The 18,091-nt window shown below is 37.1% G+C and overlaps 1 protein-coding gene across 1 annotated transcript; it reads right to left on the reverse strand.

Annotated features, from left to right (window-relative positions):
• Positions 1 to 1,366: 1,366 nt before the first annotated feature.
• CENPQ (centromere protein Q) lies at positions 1,367 to 15,793 on the reverse strand. The gene is made up of 7 exons (XM_070933105.1): positions 15,760 to 15,793; positions 13,780 to 13,900; positions 13,097 to 13,165; positions 7,041 to 7,170; positions 2,608 to 2,727; positions 1,656 to 1,733; positions 1,367 to 1,510 (listed from the first exon to the last, which is right to left on the reverse strand). Exons 1-7 carry the CDS (start codon positions 15,791 to 15,793, stop codon positions 1,367 to 1,369), a joined length of 696 nt encoding a protein of 231 aa, XP_070789206.1.
• Positions 15,794 to 18,091: the final 2,298 nt, after the last annotated feature.

Below are 18,091 nucleotides of genomic sequence, written 5' to 3' on the forward strand. Positions count from 1 at the left end.
CTTAAATCCAAGGAGAATCAGGTATTATTTTCTTTCAGTGGTAATCAGAGTGACGAATGATACCCTATAATTAAAATAGTTCAATTTTAGGCTTCTCCTACTTTTAAGTATTAATTTCAATATCCATGAGAACCAATTATACTTCAAAGGCCAGGCAAGAGCCAATAGCAGGTCTATTGCTTGATTCTATACAAGATTGGTCTTTTTAAATATAGAAATAAATTTAACATTCTCATTAGATGTGATTGGGCATCTTAATGTTCAGTATTAACTGGGATACTTCAAGCAACCAATGATATTGCTTGATATCTAAAGGGAGAACAAAGACAATAAGCACAGTCCACTTTAAAGATTTTCTCCCACCCACCACTTGGAAGGAGCAAAGACTTACCTTTGGTGGCCAAGTGAGCAACTCATTTAGCAACAATTTAAGAGAATGACATAATGATTAACCTAATGCCACCTTTTTCCCCTAGACCTATTTCTAAAGACAAAAATGGAAGAAGCAACTGCTTTTTCCATTTAAGATCTAGAAATTGAAGTATTATAGGTTCCCAAAAAGTAATAATGCTGGTTGAGCTTAGTGTTGTTTTGACACGCGTTCTCTTTTTCTCAGATACAATTCCAAGAAGAAAGACACCTCAACCTGCTGTATAATACTCTGCAGCTAAAGGAGCAGAGTGAAAGAAACCATATTTAAGAATCCTGGAGCATTAGCCTCCTAAGTAAGCAGATTATATTCTTTACCCACATCCACAAAAATTTGTAGATGACAAATATCCAGTTCCAGGAGGCAGGGGAAAAATAAACTCCTACCCTTTGATTTTTCAGAGCCAGAAACTTGTTGCTCATTATCTCTGAGTTTAACTGAGTCATAAGTCTCCAGTGAAAACTTGTTTATGCTTAAATCAGCTTGCCAATGAAGTAATTAAATGTTGTTATCTGCATTTGTACGTTTCTCAAGCAGCAGGTCTGCTTGCATCTAAATTACACCAGCATATTCAAAAAGAAACTACAACCCAAAACCAGAGGAAATTTTCTGTTTGGTATTATATAGTAGTAAGTAGCCTTATGTGGAATACTGGTCAAAAGGCTTTTAAAAACTTATTTTGTCATCTGATCAACATGAAGAGTTTTGCATCAAATCTTAATGATAGTTACAGTCAAAAGAATGGGACTAGCTTGTTACTGAAAAGCCTATCTCTTGATATCTTTTCCCCAATAAAATCGTAGATTATATTTTCTTAATTACATCCAAAATTTCCACAATGTCAATGGAGAATTGCAGAATGCAAATCATGTTAGGAAAACTATTTCTTTCAAAAATTTCCTTGGAAGACGAAAGGAACTAAAGATACAGGTTACTTCAATGTTCTTCTGTACATCGATGGTCTGCCTTTTCATATAATTGTTCTAGAAATGCCATCATATTCTTCATCTCATCTGATTGCTGAATGATATTCATGTCATAAAGAAGAGTGCATGGATTTCCAATCTTCAAAACCTCATTCTATAAAATAGAAAGTGTAACAGCACAAAATGAAATTAAAATGAGTGGAATACTTTTTATTCAATCAATGGCATACGTTCAAGACAAGCAAAGACTTCTTACTATCAGGAAGTACTTGAAACATACTGCCACTATTTCTACTCACCTGAAGAGCAGGTAGTTTCAAATACTCCATTGAAAGAGCAGGAAGACCTAGGTCATGATTAGCATCTCTATGAAATAACTGGAAAGAATGGAGAAAACAATTAATGTAAATTTAGAACACCAAATGTTTATTTTCTTTCCCCATACAGGTAGTCAATTGGGACTGGAAAAATTGTTAAGTCAAGGTACCCACAGGACCCAATTTTATAATCATGTTAATGGCAATCATTAAGTGAATCACATGGTTATCTGAATACATTCTCCCAAATGGGTGCCAGAAACTAGCAAAAAATATAAGTAGTCCTTGACTTACAACCACAATTGTGCCCAAAATTTCCACTGCTAACCAAGACAGTTGAGTGAATTTTTCTCCATTTTACATTTCTTGCCATAGTTAAGTGAATCATTGCAGTTGTTAAGTTAGTAACATGGTTAAGTGAATCTGGCTTCCCCATTGACTTTTGCTTGTCAGAAGGTAACAAAAGGTGATCACATGACCATAGGATGCTGCAATAATCATAAATGCATGCCAAATGTCCAAATTTAGATTATGTGACCATGGGGATGCTGCAATGGTCGTACATGTGAAAAACAATTCTAAGTCATTTTTTCCAGTAAATTGTAACTTCAAATGGTCACTAAACGTAAGTCGAGGACTACCTATATTGCAAATTGTGGTCATGTGACTATAGGATGCTGCAATTAGTCATAAATGTGAGCTGGGTGCCAAGCAGCCAATATGCAACATTTTACAATGGCTGGAATAACTAACTAAGGCTGATGTAACATCAAACAGTCACTAAACAACTGCTTGTAAATTGAAGACTACCTGTATCTGCTTCTGGAAAAAAGAGACTGTTATTTTCATTTCTCAAATTGCTTTGTCAAGGAAAAATTAAGTCTTGTATAATTCTTACTGCCCAGAAATAAATCCAGTACTGGCTCCCAAATACCTCATTTGCTTCTGCTTCTAATGTTGTCAGCTCATGTTTTAATGCTTTTATTTTCTTCTGAAGTATTTGAATTTTTTCATCCACTCTATTTAATGTTAAGAAATCTTTGGTTATTTCTTCCTATGGTTAAAATGAAAGATGACAACAAATGGATTTGAAGTAAGGACATTACTGCATTTGTGTTAGAATTAAGACAAATTTAATATGTCATAAAAGTTTATGTAACATATTTCTTCTCTCTCTCCTTAATTATAACATGGAATCTATTGAAAAAAATATTCCTATTAGTTAAATAGATATTAAAAATATAATATATAATTTATAATTATGTAATTTGTAAACTGGAATAAAAAAGATCATTTAAGGATTCATAAGCAGCACCTTGGGTTTCAGAATTTAGTTTTCTATTCTTCTTTGGGAAGGGGGAGCTATGATAAAGCTGTCCAACACTTTTTATATAAACTTTATTAAGTTTTAAGAGACCATAAGAATTAGCAGAAACTAATAGAGAAAGAAACAAATGAAAGTTCCAATTTACAGCAAATACAATAATGATGACAAAGTTATCTTACTGTGATTACAAAAAACTCATTCTTTTTTATTATGCAATCATCAAAGTCACAAATCATAAATGCATTTTAAAAATGTTTTATGCAAAAAATCTACAAGAAGTTTCCAGTCAGCCACAAATGTAGGTATTGTCTTTCAAGGAAGTGAAATCAGCCATGTTTTTCAGTTGCTTGTACATTAGTCCCAAAACAGAAGCCTCTGGTTTGAATTAGAAGAACTGAAGTTCGAACAAAGTTAAAGAAAATAAATTTGAAGTAAAGGAAGGAGAAAGAGAGAAGGGGGGGCAGGCAGGAAGAGAAGGACAGGAAAAGAAAAGAGGAAAAGCAATAGCAATGGCAATGAGGCAATCAACAGTAGTAGGCACAATCAGTGAGCACTGCATCTGCTGCTGAGCTGGGAGGCGTAACTATGAGTGTGACTGTTGGCAATAAGATGTTTACTGAGCAGCAGAGGCAGCAGATGCAACGCGTGAGCAGGAATGCAGGCACATTGGCAGGTGCAACCAGTGGCGGCAGGAGATGCAAATGACTCAAGATGTTTTTCAAGGGCAGCAGCAGCATGGCATTGGGTGCAACAAGGAACTTAGTGTGGAAAAGATGAAGAAAAAGGAGGAAAAGTAACATGTATAAGATAAAATTAAGTAAGTTAAAGAAGCAGAAGAAAGAGGTGAAGAGGGAGAGAGAGAAGGCATGGTGTCAGAACAGAATGGTGTTGGAACCGAATGTAAACCACTGGTTGAATGGATAGTGCTGTTGAGAGAACTTTATATTCCGACCTAGACCAATCTACATTACTTTAATGAAGGGTTTCTAGCAGGGGATGAGCTACACATCACAAGAACCAGGAAGAACATGTTTGGAAAACAACTGGCTTGGCTTATCCAAAGGGTTTTAAGCTAAAATTGGAAGGAGAGGGAAATTAAGCTTTAGGGCCTAAACTCAAGCATAAACCTCAAGACATCCAATCAAGTGGTTGAGAAGGAAGGGAAACTCAGATACAAAACAGGTAATGTAGGAAGCAAATGCAGAGTCAGTCAAAAAGGACTCAGATGCCTATATACTAATGCTCAAAGTATGAGGAACAAACGAGGTGAACTTGAAGTCCTAGTACTGTGATAGTGAACCTATGGCATGCGTGCCAGAAGTGGCATGCAGAGTCATCTCTCCGGGCACACCAGCATTGCCCGTAGCTCTTCCGGGTTCAGGCACATGCATGCATGCTGGCAGCTGGTCTTTGTGTGTGGAGGAGCACCAGAAACCGGAAGACCAGGTGGCTGGTGTGCATGCACGTGCCAGGGAGCTGTTCTTCTGGTTTCCAGTGCTCCCCTGCACATGCGCTCCCGTTCACCAACACTGTCCTAGTACATGAGGCCAGATATGACATTGTTGCCATTACTGAAACTTTGGTGGGATGAAACCAATGACTTGAATGTACTGGATTTAAATTGTTCAAAAGAAACAGACCTGAGAAAAGAGGTGGGTTTATATTGTATGTAACAAACAACTACACTTCTACAGTAATGAGGGGAAAAAAAAAACCTTCTTGAATCCATTTGGGTTAATGTAAAAGAAAAAAAGAATGATGTTGCCATAAGTGTATACCACAGACACATGTATAACTGTACTGTATATATTTGAGTATAAGCCGAGTTTTTCAGCACATTTTTTATGCTGAAAAAAGCCCCCCTCGGCTTATACTCAAATGAGGAAAAAATGCCTTTTTTCCTGCAACCCGTTTTTGCTTCCAGGGGCTGCAGGGAGGCTTGCTAAGGCCAAAACGAGGGGTGTGGGGTGGGAGTGCAGCGCCCCCCCCACGCCCGGTTTTGGCTTCCAAGGGCTGCAGGGAGGCTTGCTAAGGCCAAAATGGGGCGTGAGGGGGTGCCTAGCAAGACTCCCTGCAGCCCCCTGGAAGCAAAAACGGGCTGCGGGGGGAGGGGCTTCAAGGGAGAAACAAACAAAGAAATCCTCATTGTTTAGGGCTTTTCTTCCTCCTACCAAAGACCTTCTGGGGTTCTTCACAGAAAGGGAGAAAGGAGAAAGAGAGGGAGAAAGAAAGAGAGAGAGAGAAGAAAGAGACAAAGAAAGAAAGAGAAAAAAAAAAGAAAAAGGAAGGGAGAGAGAGAGAGAGAGAGAGAGAGAGAGAGAGAGAGAGAATGCAGGTATCTCTTAACAGAGGCTTGAACTTGCATGAAATTAGATCAAGCCCTACATCACTTAACCCAATGTATCAGATTAAATTGTTATTGAATTATTTTTGGTATATATACTACATTCTCTTGTGTAATTTAGTTATAGTGTAAAACTAGCCTATTATGTCTCAAAATAAAAGGGAGATCAAAAATCCAATTAGTGCCATGTAAATTCTGGAATCCCCAAAGACCTTTCCCATTGTATTTATTAAACAAATTTATATAGCTACCCAATTCATATACAGTGACTTTATCACTTTCATGTTCCTTTCATGTAGTTTTCAACTTTATTTCCTCCACCAAAATTCTATTATAAATATTACCACACATTACAGCTCTAATTTTGTGTATTTGCGCCAGTAATTTTCAGAAAAAGATTTATTCCTCTCTTACATAGTTATTTAGAAGTAGCTTCATATGTCAGTTTACTTTTACCATTAAAAAAATGTTTTGTTGCATTATATGACTGCAAAAGCCTTTCAGCAGTTTCATGTAACAGGAAATATCCAGTAATCATTTTGAAAGTAGTTGTCATAGCCAAAAACATTTAACCTATTGATGCCTCAATTAATGTAATTTTATTGGTATCTATTTTTATTTTGAAATTTACCAATAGCTGCTGCATTTCCCACCCTAGGTTTATACTCGAGTCAATAAGTTTTCCAGTTTTTTGTGGTAAAATTAGGTGCCTCGGCTTATATTCAGGTCGGCTTATACTCGAATATATACGGGTATACTATACATTCCCAAAGTAATTAAGAGTGGGGAAGGTAAACCTTAACGTCCACATTGGTGCCACTGCAATTAAGAGCACAGATGCAATCCAGAACTCTGGAAGCTCAACTCACAAGCCAATGGAGAAAACAGTTCCATATCTGCAGTTTATTCGGAAGGAACCATGAATCAAAATCCACCTCCCAGTCAGTGTTTTAAACCATAGTGGCTCTCTGCATCTTTGAGGAGCATCAGCCCACTGTTATTCCCCATCACAAGCTTGTCTGGCTGTGCAACACTTCTAATTCAATTCAAAAACTTTCCTTTAACAGTTGTCAAGTTTTTGGAAAATACCATGAATCCAAACCAGAATCTAAATATTACATAACCCTAATAATTGTCAACATTGCTGATTTAGTTGGGCCACAATTGAATCCATCAATGGACTTTATGCATAGAAGAATAAATCAAAATTGATTTGCCCATTCAAAATGGAAATTTTAATCCTTTGAATCAAACCACAAATAATCAAATCTCAGCTAATCTGCATATTTATATTCTGCAACAATAGTGTAATGATTAGCACCAACTGTTTTTAAATTTCATAAAGAAAAATAAAAAAAAATAGATTAAAAAGGAAAGAACAGTAATGATGTGATGTGTCAGGTTTCGATGTCATCTCAAATAAATTGCACCTTTTTATAAGTATCAGAGCATTTTGAATGTATGAAAGATTAATAAGATTTATTATGACATTTTACAGATGCTTGGAATAGTAGTAATAATATATGAATGGAAATAATAAAGTCAGGCAATATTGTTCATTGATTTTGTAGCAACATTCTAACATAGCTATGGGAAAATCTCATTCGTGGAACATTGTTTAGTATATCATATTAACTATTTACTCATTCAATGTACTATATAAATTCTTAAAATCCATCCTCTCTTCCTTATTTACCTCCAGATGCTTCAATCCTTCTTCCATTAAAATATACTTTTTCTTTTCTTCTTTTAGAATCTTTTTTACATTGCTCAGATAATTCAGCTCATCCACAGGAACTTCCAAAGTTTGAATACTTTTCAGGAGCCTTCAGTAAATTGTTAAACAACATTATCATTTTATGCTAATACTATCATGATTATCTGTAATATATGAAATCATGCAATGAAAATATCAAACCAAATAAGACGAGTTCTTTTTTGGGGGGCGGGGGGGGGGGCGCTAAATAAGCATTAGGGCTTATTTTGAGGGGAGGATTCCCCCTGCCATATATGGGAGGCCCACTTCTTCTGCTTACCAGTGCTGCCGCCATGAGGCGGGGGGGCGGTGTTGGAGCTACCCCTGCACCAGCTTATCTCAAGGCTCCTGTAGCTAAGCCACCATGCCCCGATCCTGCTATCCAGCAGGATCCCGCTGGCCCACTTCTTCTGCTTGCTCATGGCCACAATGGAGGAGGGGAGTGTTGTACCGGTACCACAGCCGCAAGGTGGGGAGGTGGAGCTGCCCCATGTGCATCACCCTGACACCTGCCTCACCTCGTGGCAACAGCACCAGCATACATGGCCACGACCAAGCAGAAAAAGTGGGCCGCCGGTCACATGGGCTCCTGCTGCACATGGTAGTTGGTGCTGCCGCCACGAGACAAGTGTCAGGACATGGATGGCCTGGCTACAGGGGCCCTGAGGTAAGCCGGTGCAGGTCGCATGGGGCAGTTCTGTCACACCTCGTGGCTGCGGCACTGTAACCATATAGACTGGGCAGGCAGCTGGCTGAGCAGGCTCTTAAGTAGGGCTTATTTTGGGGGTAGCGCTTATATTAGGCGCATGCGTAAAAACACGCTAAGGCTTATTTTCAGTATAGGTCTTATTTTCAGGGAAACAGGTTACTAGTTACTATGCTAAAAATGTTTCTCTGTCGAAAATCAATGAAGTTGTTAAATTTGTAATATATTTGTTCCTCACTATCTCTGCACTGATCTTTGGCATCAACAAAAGAAATGTACCAAGCAAAGAAAACTGCCAAGTCCAAATCTGAGTATATAAGAGGTCCTCAACTTATGACCAATTGTTTAAGTTACAACAGGCCTCCGCAACAAGAATTTATGACCCAGTTCTGAAGATTTGATGGCTGACACCCCCCCAGACATGTGACATTTTGGGTGCTCAGCAACCAGCCCCATTTGTGGTCATTCGTAGCTTCTCTCAGTCATGTTACTTTTTTTTTGGCCAAAAACTATGTTTCCTTCCACGGATGTTTCCAGCAAAAATTACCCATAGCAAACAATAAGTTTGTTTAACTGCCACAGTGTTCATCTAATGATTGCTGGAAAAATTGGGTCAGTCATATGATGATCTGTTTTATGACCCACCACAACTTATAGCCATAATTACCAGGCTCAATTACAGTCAGGGGCCATCTATATATCAATTAGTCCAACATGTCTTTATCTGGATAGTGACAGTATGCACACATAAATGTTGGAACTCAACATATAACTTAGGCCTTTGCCTTAGTGATGTAACTATGTTCTACTGGGTTAAAGCAATATAACCTTAAGTTACAGACCACAGTTATTTGGTCAAACATCTACTTAAAGCAAAACTAAAGAAACACACTATGGCTTAAGCTAATATATGCCATTTTTTCCTCTAAAATGCCTATATGGACCATGTAAGGATTAGAATGGTATTGTACAATTCAATATCTTATTATTTAATGAAAGAATTTTTTTTTGAAAAAGTAAAGCAACACAGATTGGCATCACAGAAGAATATCAAAGAGATAGCGGGGTAGATCCCTTAATACATATTGTATTATATAGAAACAGAAAAAGTTATTTAGCCTGCTGAAGCAATTTGCATAAAATTCAGAAAACTTTGTAATTTAGCAAATTTAAATATCCACCTTTCTCACAAAAAGTGTTTTGGGCAGCTTACAAAATTACAAATTCTTTCTAACATATGCTTAGAAGTTACTATCAGATTTACAAAGTAATTCAGATTGGAAACATGTCCAGATGAATTAATTTTTCTTTATTCTAAGATTATTTTAAAAGAATCTTGTACAATTGTATTTTTCTCCTTTACAACTCAAGAAACTAGGAAAGGTTCCTTCTGAAATGTTTACTATGACCATATTCCTTTTATGGACTAAGCTGCCTCTTATTCAACTGTTCCTCTGGCTGTGGCTTTTCACCTTGTGAAACACCCAAGGTCATTCACATATACCATTAATTACCTACAGGGTGGATTTGATTTAAATCAAGTCGATTTAAATCACAATTGAAATCATGATTTAAATCACTAGTAAAAAGGCTCGATTTAAATCGTAATTTTTAAAGAGCAACTGTTATCTCTGTCCTGCAGGGGCTCCTCCTCTGACCTGCTATTGACTCACCGACAGTCCCAATATTGCAGAATATAGCGTCATGCTACATAACTAAGCTCCATTTCATGCTGAATAAACTAAATTATATATATATATATATATATATATATATATATATATATATATATATATATGTAAATGTTCGTTTGTTCAAAATCTTAAATCTCCGAAAGTTCTTCACCAATTGCTTTGAAATTTTGACACAACGTTGCATTCGAATACGCGCGTGTTTTTATATACCTACTATATATAGATGTCACACCTGTGACAGGTAAAAACGGTAAAAACATGCTTTTTTGAAAACAGCACCATCTGTTGGACGTAAAAGCAACACACACTATACTAAATATTTTACGATTCCATTTCAATGTTTCCGATTTACGATCCATTTACGATTTCCAAATTTCCAATTTTACGATTCCATTTCAATGTTTCCGATTGCATTGATAAATTGAATTTTCATAGATTTCGATTTATTTTCATTTTGATTCAATTATTTAGTGTGACATTGCGTTGGAATTGAGCTGTGTCGTATCCTTCTGTAGCTCAGGTCACGCCTACTTTGCCTCCGTCCCACCAGTCTTTTCACTCAGTCGATTGGATTCAGACCTGAGTTGCCTTTCTCTACGTTTCTTTTTGGACTTTAACATCGCAGCACCACAATGGCAGGCACGAGCTGGGTCTTTTCCCCTCAGTGCCGCCGCCGCCAAACCCACAAGCAAAATGGCGGGAAATGTCAACCGCCGCGAAGCATCCTCCCGACTAACAGAGTATGCCGTACCTTTGGCATACTCTGATGCCACCTGTGGTGCGGAGAGCTGTGAAGGTGAAGGCAGTTATACTGGCAAGCCGGGAAATCAGCTCTTACACCCGCAGCAAAGTATCCTCGGAGGCATCCGAAGACAAACCTCCGGATGGCTGCTGGATTTAAATTATTTGTCGGCGGCCAGCGTCCCGGAGCCCCAGGAACACAAACTCACCGACAGCAGCCTGGGCGGAGGCCTCCGCCAATCCCACGACGCACAGCTCTCCCAATACAAACACCAAATAGGTAAAAGTCCAAGAAAGCAATTCATTAAGCAACGTTAAAGTCCAAAAAGAAACGTACAGAAAGGCAACTCAGATCTGAATCCAATCGACCGAGTGAAAAGACTGGTGGGATGGAGGCAAAGTAGGCGTGACCTGAGCTACAGAGGGAAATTATTGGCACTCTGTCAAAAAATATTGTATACCCACAAGCCTGAGCCACAGCAATGCGTGACCGGTACAGTTAGTCTTAAATAAAAAACTATCTTTAGATAGATTTTTACTCCAAAAGCATTTTATTAAAATAAAGTTAATAAAAATAAAAAAAAATCCAATTTAAATTTTAAAAATCCAATTTTTGGTTTTTTTTTTTTTAAAAAAAATCATCGATATTTATCTACCCTGGTTACCTAGCCAGGTTTGTAGATTGGTTATTGGTGCAGCTACTTCTTATTTTATAACTATTTGTTTAGCATCCATTTGAAGTTACAATACTGAAAAAAAGTGACTTACGAGTCCTCACACTTACAACCTCACACTTAAAAGTATCCCCGTCACATGATCAAAATTCAGGCACTTGGCAACCAGCACATATTTACAATGGTTGCAGCATCCCAGTTCACGTGATTGCCACTTGCAACCTTCCCAGCTAGCTTCCAACAAACTAAATCAACGGGGGAAGCTGGATTTGTTTAATGACCATACGATTCAATTAGAAACTGCAGTGATTTGATTAATTGTGGCAAATTTTTTTTGTAAAATCTGGCATGACTCACTTAACAATCACCTTGCTTAGCAACAGAAATTCTGGTTGTAAGTTGAGACTACCTTGTATACCTTATTTTCCTACACCAGCTTAAGAGGGTGGAGGTGCGGAAGAGAACAGCTGCATATTAGAATGTTCGACATTTCAACATATGCACTAACGTACCAATTCAAATAAATATGCTACTTCTCTATCATTTCATCTTTTAATAAGCTGAATGTGTTTTATTAGGTTCTAATTGGGCAATAATTCTGATTCTAGATGCTCTAGGCAGAAATATTAAAATTCAGGAACCAATACCATTCTAATGCTTTTTCCTATAAAAGTAAAAAAAACATTAAATGATTTCTAAAAAACCTAATACCATTAGGTGCTGTCATTAGGTACTGTCTGTGATAAGCTAAACTTGACCCAATATGTGGCATAGTTGCTCCAAAAATAATTAAGAGAGCTGCAAGGTACATTAAGAAGAAGCACTGTATAAATAACATGTGAAGTCCTAATTCCCCTCTATTTTATGTGCAGTGCTTTCTTAAGCATATTTGGAATTCAGAGGAATTCCAGAAATACCACTTCAATTTTATTGCTACTATTACTTGGCTATTAATGACATAAGAAACCCCTTTCTATTTGTACTATTACTTGATGTATATAGGTAATCCTCACTTATTGACCACTTGTACAGTGACTGTTTGAAATTGTGATGGCCCTGAAAGTAGAATTTACTAGTTATACTTATAGCTAATCTGCAATGTTCCAGATGTCATAGCTCCCATCTGGTCATGTGATCAAGATTCAGGCACTTGGCAACCAACTTACATTTATGATGTGCAACCCATACCCCATGGTCACATTATGGATATTTACAACCCTTCCTGCTGGCTTCTCACAAGTAATGTCAATGAGGAAGATGGTGGGAAGGTCATAAATTGTTCCATCTACTCTCCAAATTTCCTGTACTGCCGCAACTTGCTTCCCAAAATTGCATGCCCCAGTGTTGCTTCCCCCTCCCCGCATCCTGCCCCGCTGGGTCTGCACAGGTGAAATCTAAGCTTCACCAGCATCTGAGTAAGAGATGGAGCTTGCAGTTCAACCCAAGATAAAGGAAATAAGCTCTGCATTGATTGGTTGCCGCTGCCTTCATGCCCCAATTCCTGAAGCTGCTGATTCAAACTAGCCACCCAGTCACAAGTAGAAGGCTGCTGAGGCACTGCCCAGGCTGGAACCAAACAAAGCTTGCAGGGATGCTGGCCTTGTGGCAGAAAAGTCAAAGATTTTTTTATTCAGAAGCTGATGAAACTATTTTCCTTAGATCTCGCATTCTTACAGCTTCACCAGTGTCTGAATAAAAGATGGCCACTTTTCTGCCACATGGGTTAGGCTGCTCTGGAGCTCTTCGAAAGGTAAGTGAGTGATCGGAAACAGGGTGGGGAAGAGCAAGTGGAATCGGGGGGAGGAGGGGCTAGCAAAGCCAGCCCAGTGCCTCTGCAGACCTGGCAGGGGCGGGATGGGGGGGGCGTATGCAGGGGACATGTTGCACGGTCTCTGCGGTCCGCTGTAAGGACAAACGGCTGCTGTGGTGCTGCAACATACATAACTTCAGAACTGGGTCGTAAGTACTTTATTTTTTTGGGGGGGGGATGTCGTAATTTCAAACCATCACTAAATGAACTGTCGTAACTGGAGGAATACTTGTATTACACTGCTAACTGCAGACATTTTAAATCTATTTTAAGGATAAAACTTATTGAATTCAAAAGCATTTATATTATCCTAACATTGGGTGAACAATGGCAGGAGTTTTGGGTTGTTGTTGTTTAAGTGTTTTCTTTACCTTTCCTTGAGGATATTCAAGTGCTTTTCAGTTTCGTTGTAATCTTTTGTAATTTCATAGAGAATAGCTCTGTAAAGAGAGATAATATATTAACGTTTTTCACCCATATGCACATTATGTGATGCTTTTATGTCTTTGCCTGGAAAAAGTGTTAATAGCAGACACAAAATCATTTGCACACCAAGATATCCTCAGTGTAAACAGGATTGATTTGTGTCTTGCTTTCTGCTTTTCAACATTTCCTGTGTAATTGTTAGCATTTATGTGTGTTGATTTTACATAACACCAGATGTATTTGTTTACATATAATTAAGTGCAACCAAAACCATTGTGCAAAAATTCAGCTAGCAATCAATACCAATTCTTTTATTCTAGATGTGTGTTTACATGCACTCTGTGCAACTGAAACTACTGTGCAAGTGAAGACATTGTTTGTTATTGCCAAAAATCCATCAAATACCAATACTGCATTTCAGAGGTGTACACTTGGGTGAAATCAGTGCAATCAAAATTATTCTGCAATCAAAGCAATCATTCAGATTTGCAAAAATCCAGCTAATAATCAAAATCATTATTTTTTTTTCATTCCCCGAATTCTTTTACTTAGAAGATATTATTAATGACAACTGGATTTATTAATGTAGGTGAAACTTCCTAAAAGGGAGAAGATAATGAGTACTTACATTATTGTCCAATGGATCTTGGATTCTAGACTCTTTTTAATGTTCTTTGGAAGTCGTTGGCATTTCACTTTTTGTTTTGAAGATACCATCATGAATTTTGTTTCCGGAGAGTCTATTTCAACTGCAAAAAGTAAGAATGCTGAAAAACTTTCACCTAAATCTGGTTAGACTGCTGTGCTCTATAACACATACTTAGTGTTATACAATTCAAATGAGATGTTGGCAGTATTTTCTCAGTAAAATATTTACTTTATAAATAATAGAGAAATTACAACAAATAAATTTAAACCAATGTGGCTAAATCCTGGACTGGTTCTCAAAATATTAGGGTTTGTTTAGATTTTTATATCAGCTTTATTGCAGTACAATCCTAAGGAAACAACCAACAAACAATATAGAATGATATCAAACAAAATCTAAAATATTTCCATATGATTTTTAATTAAGGAATTATAGCTCCATTGGGCATCCAGTTTTAAGTTTTCTGATTTAAAGTTCAATACAGTTTGCTTAGACATTTATACAAACTTCTCAATATGCATCACAAATAACAGACATAATTGATCCTTGCATATTAAATAGTAAATATTTCATCTATGTCATGTCTTTTTCTTTGTCTGCTAAATAAAAGCCTAGAAATAATTAGAACCCTATGGGGTGTTCTTCTATACCTGTCAGCTGCAGTTACATGATGTCTATATTAGAAAATCTTGATACATTCTTGTAGAAATCCTCAAGATCTTATTTTATAAAAGATATTACAAAATAAACAAACATAGATTTTATTTCATTGTTCAGTGAGACTATGCAATTCAATAACTATTTGTCATTTAAAACTTGATAAATAAGGGGAGTAGCCACTGGACAGCAGCACTGAAATAATTATTTTCTACATGGAGAATTACTGTTATATGGATTTTTGCTCCAATAGTAATAGTTTTATAACTATATCAGGTGTACAGTTATATTTCTGATAGGGTGACAAAAGACAAAGCTTCAAAAATGTATGATTAATGAAAAATTTCCCTAAAGCTTTTGTGAATTACCAAGGGAAGGGAGCACAGGTCTTGGCTAGCTAATGTGTTTGAAAGGGGATTTTTTTTTTAGTCTCCCAAGAATAAAAATAACACAAGACTCTTTAGTTTGTTAGTTTAACTTGTTCTGTCAAATATTTTTTTACAAAATTAACATTATCTTCTATCATTTGCTGTTAAGTTTGAGACATACTTTAAATTTCTTTTGCTATGTATGATTACATATTTTCAATTCATATATTTATTTATTTATTTAATTTATATTGCTGCCTATTCGCCCATGGCGACTCAAGGCGGTTTACAGAATATAAGACCACATTTAAAACAATAAAAACTAACAAAAAGAATCAAATAAATTAATATAGTACAATATAACAAAATCACCCCCCACCTCCCGCCCCGGCGACAGCAGATCACACGAGCCATTTAATGGGCTCCATCCTGCTTTGGATTCCCCAGGCCCGCTGGCAAGACCAGGTCTTCAGCGCCTTTCGGAAGAGTATTAGTGTGGGTCATTCTAATCTCTGGGAGAATGATGATGCAAAGGACCCTGAGATTTTAAAATAACAATGTATTTGAAGAGTATTTTCTTTTTTATTGTTCAACCTATGTATACAGTGCATTCAAAAAGGATTCAGACCCTTCACTTTTGTCAATTTTGCTATGCTGCAGCCTGATTCTACAGTTGTTGAAATTTTTTTCCTCATTAATCTACATTCAATACCCCAAAATGACAGAGTGAAAACAGAATTTTTGAAATGTCTGTAATTGAACATGACAAATATTTTCTTTTGTCGATCACTGTCCCAGTTTTGTCCCAAATTCTGTGGGACCAGGTAAAGACAGTCAAGAGGCAAGAATAATCTGAAACAACTGTATTATAAATACTAATGTCTTAGCCACTCATTTTCAGGGTTCTCATAGATAAAGAAATGTAAAACAATACCTTCAAGAATCTGTGTTCCCTCTTCCACTTCCATCTTTGAAACTAATAGTATTTCTTGCTATAAAAAAATGACATTTATATTTTAAAAACATGCAACACGTCTTTTAAAAATGTATGCTCTATGCAACTTGGTTTATCAGCCTGCATGATAGCTTATGCTAATCTTTATATGCATTTTAATATGCCCACTCAATCTTGCTCTTTATCAATCCTGTATATACTAATTGGAATCAAGTCCTACCAAATAGCAGAATTTGCTTCTATCTGAAGCATTCTTCTGCCATTCTTTATAAATTTCCTTTATAAATAGGTAGCATTTTCTGTTGCACTTATGAGATGTTTGAATTTTATGTCTTATTTCTAAGATAATCATTGCACTCATCATTCTCATAATGGGTCTAAAAATGTTTATTCTCTCCAATCCTTTACCAAATACCATCTTTACGCATAGAATTTGATTTTATTTCCTTAACTGCATCTTATTGCATAATAATGAACAGCTTTAAAGAGAAAGATGATTCAAGTTACTGAATAGTCCTCACACTATGGTCCCCGAATGCCATATAATTAACTGGGGTATACTTCTAACTACCCTGTTTCCCCCAAAATAAGACATCCCCTGATAATAAAACCAATCTGGCTTTTGAGCACATGGCAATAAGGCCAAGCACTTATTTCAGGGTTCAAAAAAATATAAGACAGGATCTTATTTTCGGGGAAACACGGAAGATAAACTTAGAATTATGCAGTATTGTAAATTATTATTAGAGCTGTGCAAAGGATCTGAAGAGCACTTTTCAAACCATGCTGTACAAGAAAAGCATCCTCCCCCAAACAATCATGCCCTCTGAAAGATTTGGTCCAGCTGTTTCCAGTCTTTCCCATATCACTTATGTGCATATGCTGGCCTGCTGGCTGCCAGAAGGAAAAAAGCCCAGAATCGAGTGGATGTGACTCCACTGAACTAGGGCTGTAGAAAAATCTTGGTTACATAGGAAAAACCTGGCTAAAAGAAAAACATATATATATATATTTTCTGAGCCCTTTATATAATAACTATTCAGCACATTTACTATAGAGCATCTATACCTCCTAGTGGCCAGTCTACTTCAATAGTACATAATTATAAACAATGCCTAGTGCTTTTCCAATAGGCTTACCCTGTTTTCCCCAAAATAAGACATCCCCTGATAATAAGCCCAATCGGGCTTTCGAGAGCATGGCAATAAGGCCAAGCGCTTATTTCAGGGTTCAAAAAAAAATATAAGACAGGGTCTTATTTTCGGGAAAACACGGTATTTATGCAAAAGTAAAGAACACTTTACATATATTTGCTATAACTTGAAAATATACTAGTATATTTCTAACCCATATGCTACATTATTGAAAAAGCAGAATTTTAACAACAATTTTACACCTGCTCATTTGGTCTTGCTGAAATCAATGGCAGTTTCTTCTGAGTAAACACACATAGCACTGGGTATTAGAATGAAATTCTAGTCCTTTATATAAAAATCAACATATCTAATAAAGACATGCAGCTGTATCAGCAAAAAAGAGTAGGCAGGTATATATTCATATATAAAAAGGTGACATAAAAATCTAATAATAGTACAGGTAGTGTTCAACTTAAGGACCACAATTGAGGCCCAAATTTCTGTTGCTAAGTGAAATATTTGTTAAGTTAATTTTGCCCCATTTTACGACCTTTCTTGCCACAGTTGTTAAGTGAATCACTGCACTTTAGTAACAGAGTTGTTAAGTGAATCTGGTTTCCCCATTGACTCTGCTTGTCAGAAGCCTACTTATAACAATTTCCAGTGGAATCTCTGCTGCCCAAATGCCCCTAATTGAAGCCACAATTACCCTAGCCTAGGCTGCATGTTTTGCATTTCATTTCCCTGTGTCCTCATTACTTCCAATGAAATTAACGGGGTCACCAGTGAGGAGTAGGATCCTCCATCACTCAGTGCCATTTAGGTGGTCCAGAAACATAGACCGCTCTACAAAGACACTGAAGCCTTGTCCAGCCTTGTAAACAACAGGTTATCTTTGACAACCTTCTGAAAGGGCTTGCCAATTACCACCCCCCATCCCCTCAAAGCTCCGATGGAGCTGCTGGAGTTGGGTAATAGCAATAGCACTTAGATTTATATACTGCTTCCCAGCCCTCTCTAAGTGGTTTACACAGTCAGCATATTGCCTCCAACAATCTGGGTCCTCATTTTACTGACCTCGGAAGGATGGGTCAATCTTGACCCTGGTGAGATTCGAACCTTCAAATTGCAGGCAGCTGACAGTCTTTCTCACCATCTTTGTCAATTTTAAAGCC

The sequence above is a fragment of the Pituophis catenifer genome, unplaced genomic scaffold (assembly GCF_029215685.1).
Source record: "Pituophis catenifer annectens isolate HBS135680 unplaced genomic scaffold, rPitCat1.0.hap2 SCAF_1, whole genome shotgun sequence".
Lineage (NCBI taxonomy): Eukaryota > Metazoa > Chordata > Lepidosauria > Squamata > Colubridae > Pituophis > Pituophis catenifer.